The sequence below is a fragment of the Carlito syrichta genome, unplaced genomic scaffold (genome assembly GCF_000164805.1).
Source record: "Carlito syrichta isolate Samal-C Ts95f unplaced genomic scaffold, Tarsius_syrichta-2.0.1 Scaffold301542, whole genome shotgun sequence".
Classification (NCBI taxonomy): domain Eukaryota; kingdom Metazoa; phylum Chordata; class Mammalia; order Primates; family Tarsiidae; genus Carlito; species Carlito syrichta.
Window position 1 is genome coordinate 539,019 of NW_007245638.1, and position 13,608 is coordinate 552,626.

The 13,608-nt window shown below is 41.8% G+C and overlaps 1 protein-coding gene across 2 annotated transcripts in view; it reads left to right on the forward strand.

Moving 5' to 3' along the window:
• TENM2 (teneurin transmembrane protein 2) overlaps positions 1-13,608 on the forward strand; it is a 517,874-nt gene that overhangs the window by 236,416 nt on the left and 267,850 nt on the right. For both annotated transcript variants that reach the window (XM_021710791.1, XM_021710790.1), the window contains one exon: positions 2,181-2,419. In XM_021710791.1, coding sequence (XP_021566466.1) covers positions 2,181-2,419 — 239 coding nt within the window. The remainder of the gene's footprint in view (positions 1-2,180; positions 2,420-13,608) is intronic.

Consider the following 13,608-nt stretch of genomic DNA (forward strand, 5'->3'; position numbering starts at 1 on the left):
TTCTCCCTCGGCCTTTCTGCTGAATGTGTGTCGCCTCATCATAAAGCCATGGACTATTATTTCACGAGTAGAAGAACTCTTCAGGTGTTCGCTCGACGTTTGTCAAGCTTTAAATTAAAATTCATGTTTCAGGCTCCTTATGTAGCTCTGAAAAATTCATAATAAAAGCTATTGATACAGGCTGGGCCCTTACTATGAGACATACCTTGGCTTATTTTTCCTGCACAATCTTGTGTCTTCTCACAACAATCAGATATGAGGAACTTATACTCCCATTGTCTCCATTTTACAGATGAGGAGATGGAGATTCTCAAGAGCAGCATTAGATAAATTATGTGAGCTTTCTTGTCCAGGAATGGTACTACCAGGTCTCCAAACCAAATTTGTCTTGCTCCAAAATGCTGCTATAAACACCATATCTGCTGCCTCCTCTTCCCAAAGCCCCTTTTAATCTGGAGCATTAAAAGAGAGCTGTTGGACAAGGAATCCAAAGCCTTAATTCTGGAACCAAACTTGTAGGCTTTGTTTATTTTAATGTTAGTGATGTTAAATAATTCACTAATCAGATACTCATTTTCTGAAATGGTTGTCAGTCATATTGGTCTCCTTTGATCTCTGTAAGGATTAAAACACTTTCAAGGTTTTATCTGGAGGCAGCCAAGATACAAATATTTGTAATGACAGCAATCCTGCCTCAGAATCCCACTGGGAAAGACTGCTAACCCCTAGATACGAGGACAGTATGGTGTAGTAGGACTGACTAAAGCTTCTAAAAGCTCCAGCTGGATGTAAAAATAAAAATATTAAAAAATCATGCAGACTGGAGCTTGTGCCCCAACGACCCTGCTTGCTAACTCCAAGTGTCAGTTTTCCCATCTATAAAATTGGGGGGATAATAGTACCTGCCTCATAGGGTTAATGTGAGGTTTAATTGCAAGTAGAACATTTAGCATTGTCACTAACACATCGTGATGGTCAATAAATAAAGTTGCACCTCCTGAAGATGTGAAGAAAAGCAAAATGCCTATATTAACATTTTGAAACCTTAGAATTGCAGCTGAGTAAAACTGCAAAATAATGAGAAGACTCCATTCATTCATGCATGCATTCATTCATTCATTAGCCAAGGTTTTTCTTGCATGTTGGGCTTTGAAAGTCTTCCCTGCATGTTGGGTACTGGGAACACAAGGATGAAACAAGGTACAAAATAAGACCTCTTCCCTGGCCCCCAGCTGCTCAGACTATAGCATTACTTAACCTGTGCCTTTAAGTCACTGTATATTTCCTGAAAGACAAGTAATTTAAAACAAGGTATATAGCAAGTCACATTTGAAGTCTTATAAATGGCATGTATAAGAAAGAGAATGTCTGTTATCAGAGAACTGATGGTCCTTGAAGCATTCTTGGAGCAATAGAGGAGAAGTTTTATCCCCTTCTATACTGTGTGTTCTACTATATGACTCTACAGTGTGGCAGTCACACCAAAGCTCTGGCTACCAAGGATACTTTGTTCAATAGAGAGGCAAAGATGATTTCAAAGAAATAACCATAATCACATGACTTAGAGAGGCAGTCTCAGAGCAGGAAGCAGGATTGAGAGGGGAAGTGAAAACAATACAGGAATCAGGGTCAAGAGAGAGATTAAGGGCTTAAGGTAACATGTAAAAGCACAGGCTATGGAAAGATAGAGCTCTGGGTTTAAATCCTCAGACAGTTGCTTGGTTTTTCCAAGCCTTATTCCTCCTGTCCAAGTTGGGGATATTATAATATTTAGTTAATAAATGGTCACGACAATGTATTTCAAGTGCCTTTCAATAGTAGATATCTAACAGGTGATAACACTTATCAGCATCTCATCCTCCTCCTCCTCATCCTCATCATCTCTGAGCGAGTGAATTTTTCAGGTTCCATATTTTCTTTGAAAACTTTGCAGGATTGTTGTGGAAGATAACATCTAGATGCATATGTAAAAGTAGAACATTTTGCAAGTTTATGGAATTAATTTATGTCACCATCAAATGTCACGTTCTCCCCTTCCTCCACACCCGGGCGAGGTTAGTTAGCTAGGATTATACTGGGCCCATGTAAATCAGAGTGAAAGAAAAGACAGCCACACGTTGTCCATAAGCTACCCACCTGCTCACCCACGGCCACTCTGACTCTGTCCCTCTTCCTGGCAGACACTTCCTCTTCAAGACCTCCTCGGGGAGCACCCCCTTGTTCAGCAGCTCTTCCCCGGGATACCCTCTGACCTCAGGAACTGTTTACACGCCACCTCCCCGCCTGCTGCCCAGGAATACCTTCTCCAGGAAGGCCTTCAAGCTGAAGAAGCCCTCCAAATACTGCAGCTGGAAATGCGCCGCCCTGTCGGCCATCGCCGCGGCCCTGCTCTTGGCTATATTGCTGGCGTATTTCATAGGTAAGTCAAGGCGACCTTGCCCATCAATCCCAAGTGTGACAATGTGAGGGAGGGGGCACGGACTTGTGGATCTAGAGGGCTTCTGTTTCGGTACGATTTGCTGCTTGGCTCCTGAAAGACATAATCATGAGTGATGGATGGGAGTGATTTTTCCCTCCTGAAATCCATTTAAATCTGATGAGTTTCTCCTCCATGTCTCTAATGACATTTATCAGAAGGGAAATTAAGCATTCTTACTGTATCCTTTCATCGAGATGAGCTGAGAATTGTCATTCCCACCAACCCATCCCTCACTCCCAGAGTAGCCTTTCAGTTTTTTCCATCCTTGGGTTTTAACCCGGGTCTCTGCTCTAAAATCCATGCAACATTGCTTCACTTCAGCCCAAAACTGGACAGAAGAAGGATAGAGGTTGGGCATGCCAGAACACATCTTGATTCAAGAGAAAGCCAAAGTAGCCAGGTTATTTTCAGAGTGGTGGAACAGGAATGAGAGGCCAGAGTTTCCATCCAGGTCTTTATGCAGAATCAAATCACCCAGATCAGATGTGGTTGACCTTGCCCGCATCCCTTCCCCGGCCTCGATTCCCCCAGCCTCAACTCTCATCCCACCACATGCAACTGCATCTGAATCAGATTTGCCTCCCCTGGCAACTGTGACTCTGGTGACTCGGTGTATGACTTAGGACAGCGGATTGGTGGAGTCGCTGGGTACCTTTCTTCCCATGCCAAGGATGTTGGTTTGCATCCATGGAGTAAAGCCATGTAACCATGGAAAGTGGCAGATGCTGAGAGCTCAGGGGCAGGTTGCCATGGGCATATGGGCATCCCAGGCTGGACACAAAGCCTGCTCACAGCTCCCAGCCCTGACGAAGAGCTCTCGTGCTGCTGTTCTGTCAACTGGGCTTGCCAAAGGCAGATCTCCTTGCCCAGGAAGAGGCCATGGTGATGTCTGTTAAAGTTTATTTGAAACACTTGATGGCTCTGGCTCAGTTTCAGGGCAGCTATGACAGACCTGCCCAGTTTGACTGGGCTATGTTGCAAAGTAAACCTATAAAACACCAGCTAAAAGAGGTCAACTACAAAACAGTTCCCAACATGTCTACGGAAACTCCTCCTGTTTAAGAGCAAAGAAAAAGCAACTATGTTTGCCCTGTCCCTTCCCCCAACATAAGCCTTCCTTTCTCATTCAGTATTGGGCACTCCCCCACTTCCTTCACCCCCAGGCAGGCAGCATGGCTCCTGCCAGAGAAGGAATTGGCCCAGCATTTCCCAGACCATCCCACTTAAGCTTGCTTGGTGACAGAATAGTGTGACCATGAACCCCAGAGATCTGGGACCCTGCCCGAGACAGACCAATCCATGCCAACAATCGATGTTAATGTTTTGCTGTCTTCCATAATATTACTATGCTTGTCTTAATATGGAAACATAAGCATTTATATTCTTTACCTGTTGCATTTCTCAGGAATGCTTTCCCAAACTGAGAAAAATTGAAACTCTAGGGAAAGGGGCCGTGTTTATCTGGGGTTTTGCAAAAGTCTATGCTCTCTAAACCCGAGCCCCACCTGGGGACGGAGGTCTGAGACCCAAGTACCCCTAATTTCAAGTCATGCCTGCTTCTCACTTACCTCTTGATGAAGGTTGGAGGAGTGGACTGACTTAAGAAAGAGGAAGGACATCTGCTGCCTCCCTCCATCCCTTGAGTAGGATCTTGTGTGTTGTTAAAGGTGGCTTTATGTGCTCAGGGGGCTGGTAGAAGCAAATTGAATGTGCCTTTGGGGTCTTTGCATGATTTGGCTTTGTGTCAGAAACTGCAAAAAGGATCTACCTGCTTACTTCTTGGGCTTAATGTTCTGCTGGGCCAACTGGCACCACAGGGAGCCCAGATATGGAAATTGAGGCACTGCCTGCCTCAGCCAATAGCATCTCCAGTGTGCCTCCCACTCCACTTACAGGAGAGAGATAGATGGCTAATGCCTGATTTACTGAGCTTGATAGTTAAAATATAATAGCTTTCTGTAAGGGCGCGCATATAAATGGGAAACTGTATAGTGAGAGTTTAATGTTTTAATCGGGTATGTAACTTGTAAATGATGGATTAAGAAATATATTTATCTTCAGTCTGGAGGCTACTGGAAGCTGGACCTGAGCATCTTAGGATGGTTTATTAGTTTATAATCCATCATTTCCTATTATGTATGCTTTAGGTAAGATGATGCTTTAACCCTGCAGTATTGAAGAATAGTTTATGACTCCAGATGAGTGATGTAATAGACCGATTTGCCCAGCAGTGATGTTGGCAATCATGGAGCTACAGGCCTACTCTCTGCTTCTCTCCAGAGGTGACCAAGCACAGTGAGGGGTCAGGACCCTGAGTGCTGATCTTGGCCCTAGTGATCCCTTTCTCCTTAGCCCTGGCAAAGTTGTTTGCCTTCTGGGTCTTGGTTTCCTAAGTACAGCACAGGGGCAGGATGGTTATTTACGTGCAGAAACTCTGAAGTATGGTAAGGATTAATTAATGTGTATAAATCACTTTGAAGATGAAAAGCAGTATATTATTAATTACAAAGCTGCAGGGGCATAAACAGTGCACTGCAAACACAGAGGAAAGTGCTGTTGGGAGCAGCCTGTGATTGTGCCTATGTAAAAAATAAGTCATCAGGGAAGGGCAGAAAAGCAATATAAAAACCAAGGCCCTCCTACTAAGGAGACTGGTGCATTTACAGCCCAAGTCCTTCCTGATTCACATGTGACTCTGGGTTCCACGAGAACATGACAGGTCCCGAAATTGAAGCATCAGCCCCAGGACATTTATGGACAGGCAGTGGGTTCAGGCCTGCCAGGCACTGTGACAAATAAGTCAAATTATCTTCCTTGCATGTTCAAACCCGTAGAGAGAAGAGTTTCCAGAAATGAGCAATTTGGAATAACTCGGCCCCCTGACAAGTTCTTGCCAGATCCAGGCCTGTGGGGGAGTGTAGAAGCAGAATGCCAGCCCTTGCACAAATTGGAAGACACAGGTCTTTAGCAGCTCAGGAAAGATCCCCCCAGTTCCTACTCACACAGCTGGGGTCAGAGAACTTTTACGATATGCTCTTCCATCAGACCCTCTTTGTGCCAAATTCTCCCAGTGTACAAACATCATGGAATAAACCGCTCTGAAAAGCTGAATAAACCACCAGGGGGCCACTTGGTGCATCACTGAGCCCCTGGCCTAAACAGTTCCTAAAGAATACTGGTTAAGAAGAATTTGACTATGAAACCCTCTCAGGAACTTGTCTTTCTTCCTCGGGCAGCTCAAGCACTTTCATTTCATTGCCTACAATGCCAGAGGTCTCTCTCTATCCCTAAGTTTTTTAATCATGTAACCAACACAGAGGTTCTCACCTGTTTTATACCTAATGTATTGTATTATCTTCATAGTATACAAAACAGTCATTGGTTAGAAGCTCCTACCTGCTTAGAACTGGAAGTGTCTCCATTTGAAGCACTTTTATATAATTCTTTAATTGAATCCTATCCCCAATCACCCACTTATACTCCAGCAGAAAATAACAGGCATATTATGATCATTTGACAGACTGCAAAGTCAAGACTAAGCCCTTGGTCTTCTGATGCCTAGTCAATCTTGACTCCTCTCTCCTCAAGATTGCATTTAGCCAGTTTCTCAAATACTGAATGGAACTTGAATGATCCTTTTGGTAGCATTAACTCACCTTACCCTCTGCTTCCTCTCCTTCCTGAATTATTGTATAACACATTAGATAGAAACCACACCACCTTCTCAGTCTCCTAAGCTGAGAATAGTCTCATATTTCTGCTTTCTCAACTATCATCTGTTACAAGGATCAGCAAGTGTTTTCTGAAAAAAGTTGGATAGTAAACATTTTTGGTGCATGTTCCACAGAATTACAATTGCTCAAAGTTGCTGTTGTAACTCAAAAGCAGCCATAGATAGTGTGTATACAAACAGGCCTGGCCGTGCACCCATAAACCTTTAATTATGGATGCTGGAATTTGACTTTTATGTAATTTTCATGAGTCATGAAGTATTATTCTTCTTTTTATTTTTTTCAACCATTTAAAATGCAAACCCATTTTAAATGGTTGAAAAAAATTTTAACCATATAACCATTGCTTAGGTTATATGCCATTAAAAAAACAGGTCCCAATGCAGTGGCTCATGTCTGTAATCCTGGTTCTTTAGGTGGCCTAGGTGGGAGAATTGCTTGAGCCCAGGAGTTCAAGACCAGCCTAGGTAACATATTGAGACCTTGTCACTACAACAAAATTAAAAAATTAGTCAGGCATGGTGTTGTAAGCCTGTAGTTCCAGCTACTCAGGAGGCCTAGGAGTTCAAGGCTATTATGAGTTATGATTGTGCCACTGCACTCACTCCTGCCTCGGCAACAGAGTGAGACTCTGACTCAAAAAACATGGCAGACTGGTTTTGGTTCACAGGCTGTAGTGTGTCAACCCCTGGTTATATTACTGTTCATTTCCTAAGAATACCTTTCAGAGTGTCTTCATCTTTGTGAAAAATAATTGCTTTCCAACTGGCTAAGAGTCCTACCATATGTCCACTGTCAATGAAGCAGATGATTGACATTTTCTGATACTACAATCCCATCTCATAATGAATAATTACATCAGACTTTCTGGCTCAAACCAAAAAGTAGGAAAAGCAGTCACTTTTTCCTTAGTTAAAATCCTTTAGAGGATAAAATTGTGCATCTTAATATCATAGCTTTTAACTAGACTGCTTGAAACAATGTTCCAATTCATGCATGGAATGGTATTGCCTATTCATTTTTGCCTAGGACTCATTTCTCCTCAATCTTCAGTTATCTCAAGTTCCTCTGTAAAATTATCGCCTGTTTTTTGTTGTTATTGCTGCTGCTGCTGTTGTTTTGAGGCAGGGTCTCACTCTTTTGTCCAAGCTGGAGCACAGTAGCGTGACTAAAGCTTACCACAGCCTGGACCACCTGGGCTCAGGAGATTCTCCCTCCTCAGCCTCCCAAGTAGTTGGGACTATAGGTGCACACCAACACTCTGGCTAAGTTTTTGAATTTTTGGGGGGGGGATAGAGCTGAGGTCTCGCTATGTTGCCCAGGCTGGTCTCAAACTCCTGGGCGCAAGCAAACCTCCCGCCTCAGCCTCCCAGAGTGGAGGAATTAGAGGCATGAGCCACCATACCCGGGTTTTGCCTGTTTTTAAAAGTTACTTGGCATCTGATGCCTTCGTTGTTGAGGTTTTTTAACAGATTGTAACAGTGTTGGGTCATGGAATGACGACATTGCTTTCTTGACCCAGGTTAACATTGGAATAGATCTAGTTTCCTTAAAAGGCATAGAAGTTCTTGCAGGGCTACCCCACATCAAGGAAGAAAGATGCTTCTGATGTGTGACTTTGTTGTTGAAATCCGGATAATCCTAGAAATACTAAGATGAGAATCAACACAACAGTGCAGCATGACACGGGACTCAGACTCTCACCTCTGAGTTAGAAAAACAATACATAACATCCGCCGAGCTTCTGTCAAAGATGCTTCACGTGGTTGGAAAAGGAAGGAGGTAGAGAGAAAGATAAGAGCATTTATGTCATCCTAAATTAGTTCTTAGCTCTTCAGATCTCTGCCAAACTAAAATACATATATATATATTAGAAAGTCACCTTGTCTTTTTTCACTACAGTAATTCCTGCCAAATATGAAATACTATGTTTGAAGTAAGCTGCTCAACGCTCTGTCTTCTGCCACTCTGACTTTGATCTGGAAAGAACGCGGGCCATCAACATGTCAGGATGTTAAAAGTGTGGTAATTTGGGGTGCTTTCAGTTTCTTTTGAAAACAATGAGAGATTATTTTCTATGGAAACTAAAAGCCTACCATGTGTTTTAAGTTGCTACACTTGAAAATTGATATGTTGAGACTTATACTGATGAAATCTGCGTTCTCGGCTGCTATTTTGTGTATTCTCATCTCGCTGAACAGAGCAGGTTTGGGGAAAACATAAAGAAAATGACAGAAAATGATGAGAGCGGTACACTTACCTGGCATTCTTTGTGAGGGTGCAGTCTAGGAAAAATGTCGGTCCCCTCACTCAGACTCACTGCTCCTTGACTATGCAGAGAGATCAGAAATGTCTCCCTCCTGTATGAATTCCAAATTGTGTACTTCCTTCCTGCACTAAAGGACAAAATGCTGGTGATTAAATCTGATCAGTCCAGCAAATAACATTTCTACCCAACTTCCCAGCCCCAGATGGTCAAACTGAGAAAAAGAGCGGCTCACAAAGAAGTCAGGGGACCCAGTTATGTTATCTCTTCCAATGTTGGTAGCAGACTTTTTATCTAATAGATATGTTAATGTGCTCTTAACCTGATAATAAAGTCCTGTCAGTGCTCACATACTAGTGAGTCTTTGGCAGTGAGACTGCTGTTTTATAACTGTATACCTGATTTCAGAGGGCCTGTCAATTTATGGAAACTCAATTAAAGTATTCATTAGCTGGATCTCCATCACTGAGAGCCATGTGGCAATATTCGTACCTCATGTTTGACATTCAGAAAAGATGAATTCTTCTGCTTCAGAAAAGGATATAGTCTCTTTAAAAACATATTTGTGCAACTTAGGAAACTCTGAAATGCTTCAGATGGTCAGCAGCTGTGGTGAGATGGCTTTGTCTTCTTCCCTGAGATACCTGTCAGAAATCAGGACAGTCAGCCAATGCAGGTCATGGGCAGATGCTGGGGATAAGAACCAGGAAGCGGATTTTGGTCCTGACTTCATGGAGCATCTTCATACAGAGCCAGAGAGGAGTAGATGTGAGAGCACCATGTGTCTCAAGGACCACAAGGAAACAATAATGGTATTATCTGCCAACCCAGGACTTCATGCCTCCACAGAGCATGTGTTGAGTAAATGAATATAGGGTGTTCACCACCTACAGTCCCTAAAACCATCATTCAAGCCTTTAACCTAGACTTTCTTTCTATCACAATGGTCTCTCTAGCAGTCGTCCATCTAGAAGCAGTGATAGGATACTGGAATATCAATGTCGCCTTCTCCACACACTCTGCTTATTTGACTGGACCCTCAGGGTGGTGACCAAGCCTAGAGACCCTTTAGCTTCCACAGAGAGCTTAAACTCTCCATTTCCTAAGTCTTCCATTTGTTCATTGATTTATGCTTGGGATTTCATGATCTTGGATCCTGGGCACAACTTCTAATGTACTGTAAATAAGTGTTATTTCATTCTATGTTTTAGCTGTAACCTACTACAGGTCCTTACCTTGCTTTGGTAATTAGGCAGGAAGTACCTTGATGTAACAGAATGTACCTACGTGGACCTTGGTGTTGGAGAGGCCAGTTTTGAATTCTGGCTTGTGTACATAAAAGCCATGTGACTGCTGGCTTGTTATTTAATCTCTCTGCACCTTAGTTTCTCCATCCAAAAAATAGGGATAATTTCTACTCAGCGTTTACTGAAATGATAGATACACACAACTCCTCATAAAATCTAATATGTTGTCAATTATAAGTACCATTATTGTGCACCCCTGGGGGAGGGAGTTGTCAATTAAACAATGATATGATTTCTTAGCATTTATAATTTTTATTTTATATATTTGGAAAAAGGTAGACACAGATCACCTGGATTGATTTTACAGCCATGTGAGTAGATAGGTCCGTGGTCACAAAGGCCTTGTGAGACAACTCCAATGATGAGGTGCATTTGGTTTCAGACTTGTGAAAATATGAAAAAAAACAAGAGTCTTAGCATCAGTGAACCTGGTGGTACCCAGCACACAATAGAAACTCAATTAAATTAAGTTATTGTGATTATTGTATTAGCTACCACACCCCTAACCCAGGTCCAATGAAAAGAATAAACCAGATTCTTGGTGTATTCCTAGAATAGTCACTAGTACTACCTAGGACCTTGTAGGCGATCAACAATTCTTTTTTGAATTAGTGAATGCTGATTAGGGCTATGTCTCAGTTGTACCATTTGTGGAAGATATTCTCCAAATACCCAGAATCCCCAATCCTTAGTTTTATTTATTGTTCCACGTAAAGGGAAGTTTTTGATTCCCTGATGTTGTAATGGCCTCTGTTCCCAAATTGCAATCCTGAGTTAGAAAGCATTTAGGCAAAGGAATGGTTAGGGGGCCCATGTAAGCAACACTTTTAAGCCCCCTAGCAGAAATCTGTGATTCCCTGAAATCGGAAGAACTGGCTGAGTAAAACTGGGAAGTGTTTGTGTCTGGCATACAGTCATCATTTGGCACTCATATTACAAAAGTGTAACCGAATGTAGTTGGAGTTCAAGGTGAAGAAGCAAATAATGGCATAAATCTGAAAGTCTGTTGGCTGTTTCTCTGTAAATGAGGATGTGCTAAGAAATGAAAGCAATCACTACAAGGCACCAAGTTGAGAAAAGAACTATTATATGGTGAATTAGGTCTGTGTACACAAGCCATACAGAATCTTTTGTGCTCTGAAATGCCTTGCTTAGCTGTGTAGCCTCATAGGACAGAAACCTGACCCAAAGAAAACTGCTAAAACATATGTGTTTCTCTTAAGGTCACCTTAAACGAGACTTCTTTGTGTCCTCCACTGAGAATTTCTTTCTAGCAAATTTATACTGTGATTGTTAAGAATAGACACCCAGAATTTTTGCCTGAGTCCTTTTCTTATCAGTCATTTATTAAATTGATGTCTCATAATAAGATTCTCCACATTAGAAGACAAATAGTCCATCAACTATATTAACGTGTTTAACATTCCCATAAAAAGAGGATAAAGCATTGCATGTTCTGCTAATTTTGCTTTTTATATTATCAACCTTCTGGCCTTAATAAGTAAATATGACAAGGTATCAGAAAACATAACAGCACTAAGCTACACGTTGGTAAGAAAATAGTTTTGCTAACGAAAACACTGCCCGCCCTTCTTGGAAAAAGAAAAAATATACATAAGATACGTAATATGTATCATCTTTCAAAGGCTTTTTTTTTTCTTCTAAAGACCAGAGCTCTGGGTGAGAACAGAGAAGCTTTGCCTCCAACCTCTGCATTTCTTTCATCATGACTTTCTTCACAGCTGCCAGGGAAGGCCCTTCCCTTGGGATGGGTTTTCAGTTGAGTTAGGTCATTTGTGGGAAGATTTGTGCAAACATGTTCGGCACTCCCCGAGGGGCTCTGATCTTGATAAAAGAAGAGCATATTACCTTACTTTTGCCTTTGCAGTCATGATGCAATTCTCTCAGTTTGCTTACTTATATTACACCATGAGCATTTTAAAGTCGTGTTAATAAAGTTTAGATTAGACTTGCTTATGTTCCACAGGGGAAGGTAAGTGGCAGTGTGTCAGATGCATTCTCTTCTTCAGGTCATGAGAAACAAGATGACATCTTTCAAGAAAGTTCAGTTTGCCTTTGAATTCGAAGCATTTTCGGAACTAGTCTAAGGGCTGCCTTGATGCCCCAAATTTTGCAAACATCAACTTCTGGGGCATTAGCTAAATTTAGAGTAAGTGTGTTTAAACTTTCTTTTAATAACAAGATTTGCAGACTTCCTGAATCTCAAGAGAATTGAGGATTAAGACTCTTATTCCCATGAAAAAAATTCTTGTAACTTTGTGTATTAATTTTATGTTACTAATTTTATGTTAACTAATTTAGAATTTAATAAATTTACATGTATAGATATATATATTAATTTTATGATTTCCATTGGGCAAGAAATTTCACTTTAGCATGTGACTGGCCAGTCACATCATCTGCTGGATTCTGCTGACCAGCCTCAGAATCCAGGACATTTGTACTTAAAATTTTCTCCTCAATTTTCTCCTCTAATAAGCAACCCCATAAAACAGTACACTTAAACTGGGTTCGGTGGCTCAGCCTGTAATCCCACGCATTTGGAAGGCTGAGGTGAGTGAATTGCCTAAGCCCACGGGTTCGAGACCCGCCTGGGCAACTTGGCTAGACCTCATCTCTACAATAAAATCAAAAACTTAGCTGGGCGTGGTAGCGCGTGCCTGTAGTTCCAGCTACTCGGAAGGCTGAGGCGGAAGGATCACCGGAGCCTAGCAGGTCGAGGCTGCAGTGGCCGGGAGCGGCCACTGCACTCCAGCCTGGGCAACAGAGTGAGACTCCAACTCAAAAAAAAAAAAAAAAAGTACTCTTAAAAGGAAAGTTTAAAGAGCCTGGGGGGGAGGGTGAATAAGTTATGTTTTACATAAACAACTTGGGTCATGATGTAAATCAGACACACACAGTGGTGATAGAAGGCCTCTGAGTTTCATTTTTCCCAGGACCATCAGAGAATAGAAGCTCTTATACTCAAAAGGTTTTATTAACTGGTTGGTATGAATCAATGGTCAGTTATCCTTTTTGTTCCCTAGAACGGTGGTCTAACCATTGTAAAATAAAAGAAATTGAGGACAGTAGTGTCTATTTTTATCCAATCTGTTTTTATCAAATGAGGACATTATATTCTCCCAAATTTAAAAACTATAAAGCTTTTAAGAAAAACCAAACCAAAAAACTGACTTGTGGTTAGCTTATACATCTTGGAACAGAAGCAGGGAAGAGTCAAGAGCCAAAGAAAGATGGGATTAAATTAAGATAAGAAGCAAGAAAAAGGCATAAGATGTTGTGACTAGAGTCATTAGAAACATTAACTAGCAGCACATACTACAAAATGCCACACATCTATCAGGAAAAAACATGGAACAATTAAAGGACACAATTATTGGGGGGATGCGAATAAGATCCAGCACATCAAGTTACATATAATCTTCCATACCATTTCTTGAACCAATAAGTCCAACCAAGGTAATGAGATGAAAAGGCATCATTGAGAATTGCTTGGAGGTGCTGTTTCACTGCCTCCTGCTACATCATTAAACTTCGGGTCCCCTCATGAACTACTTAAACAACAGTGGACAGCTCAATATTTTTCCAAATAAACCAGAAAGTTACCATGATAAAAGAAACTGAGTTTATAGACCCAGCAGACTCTTTCCTGATAGATGAAGTTAATGTTTCAGCCGGGCTCTGTGGCTCAGCCTGTAATCCCACGCCTTTGGGAGGCTGAGGTGAGTGGATTGCCTGAGCCCGCAGGTTCGAGACCCGCCTGGGCAACTTGGCGAGACCTCATCTCTACTATAAATAAAAAAT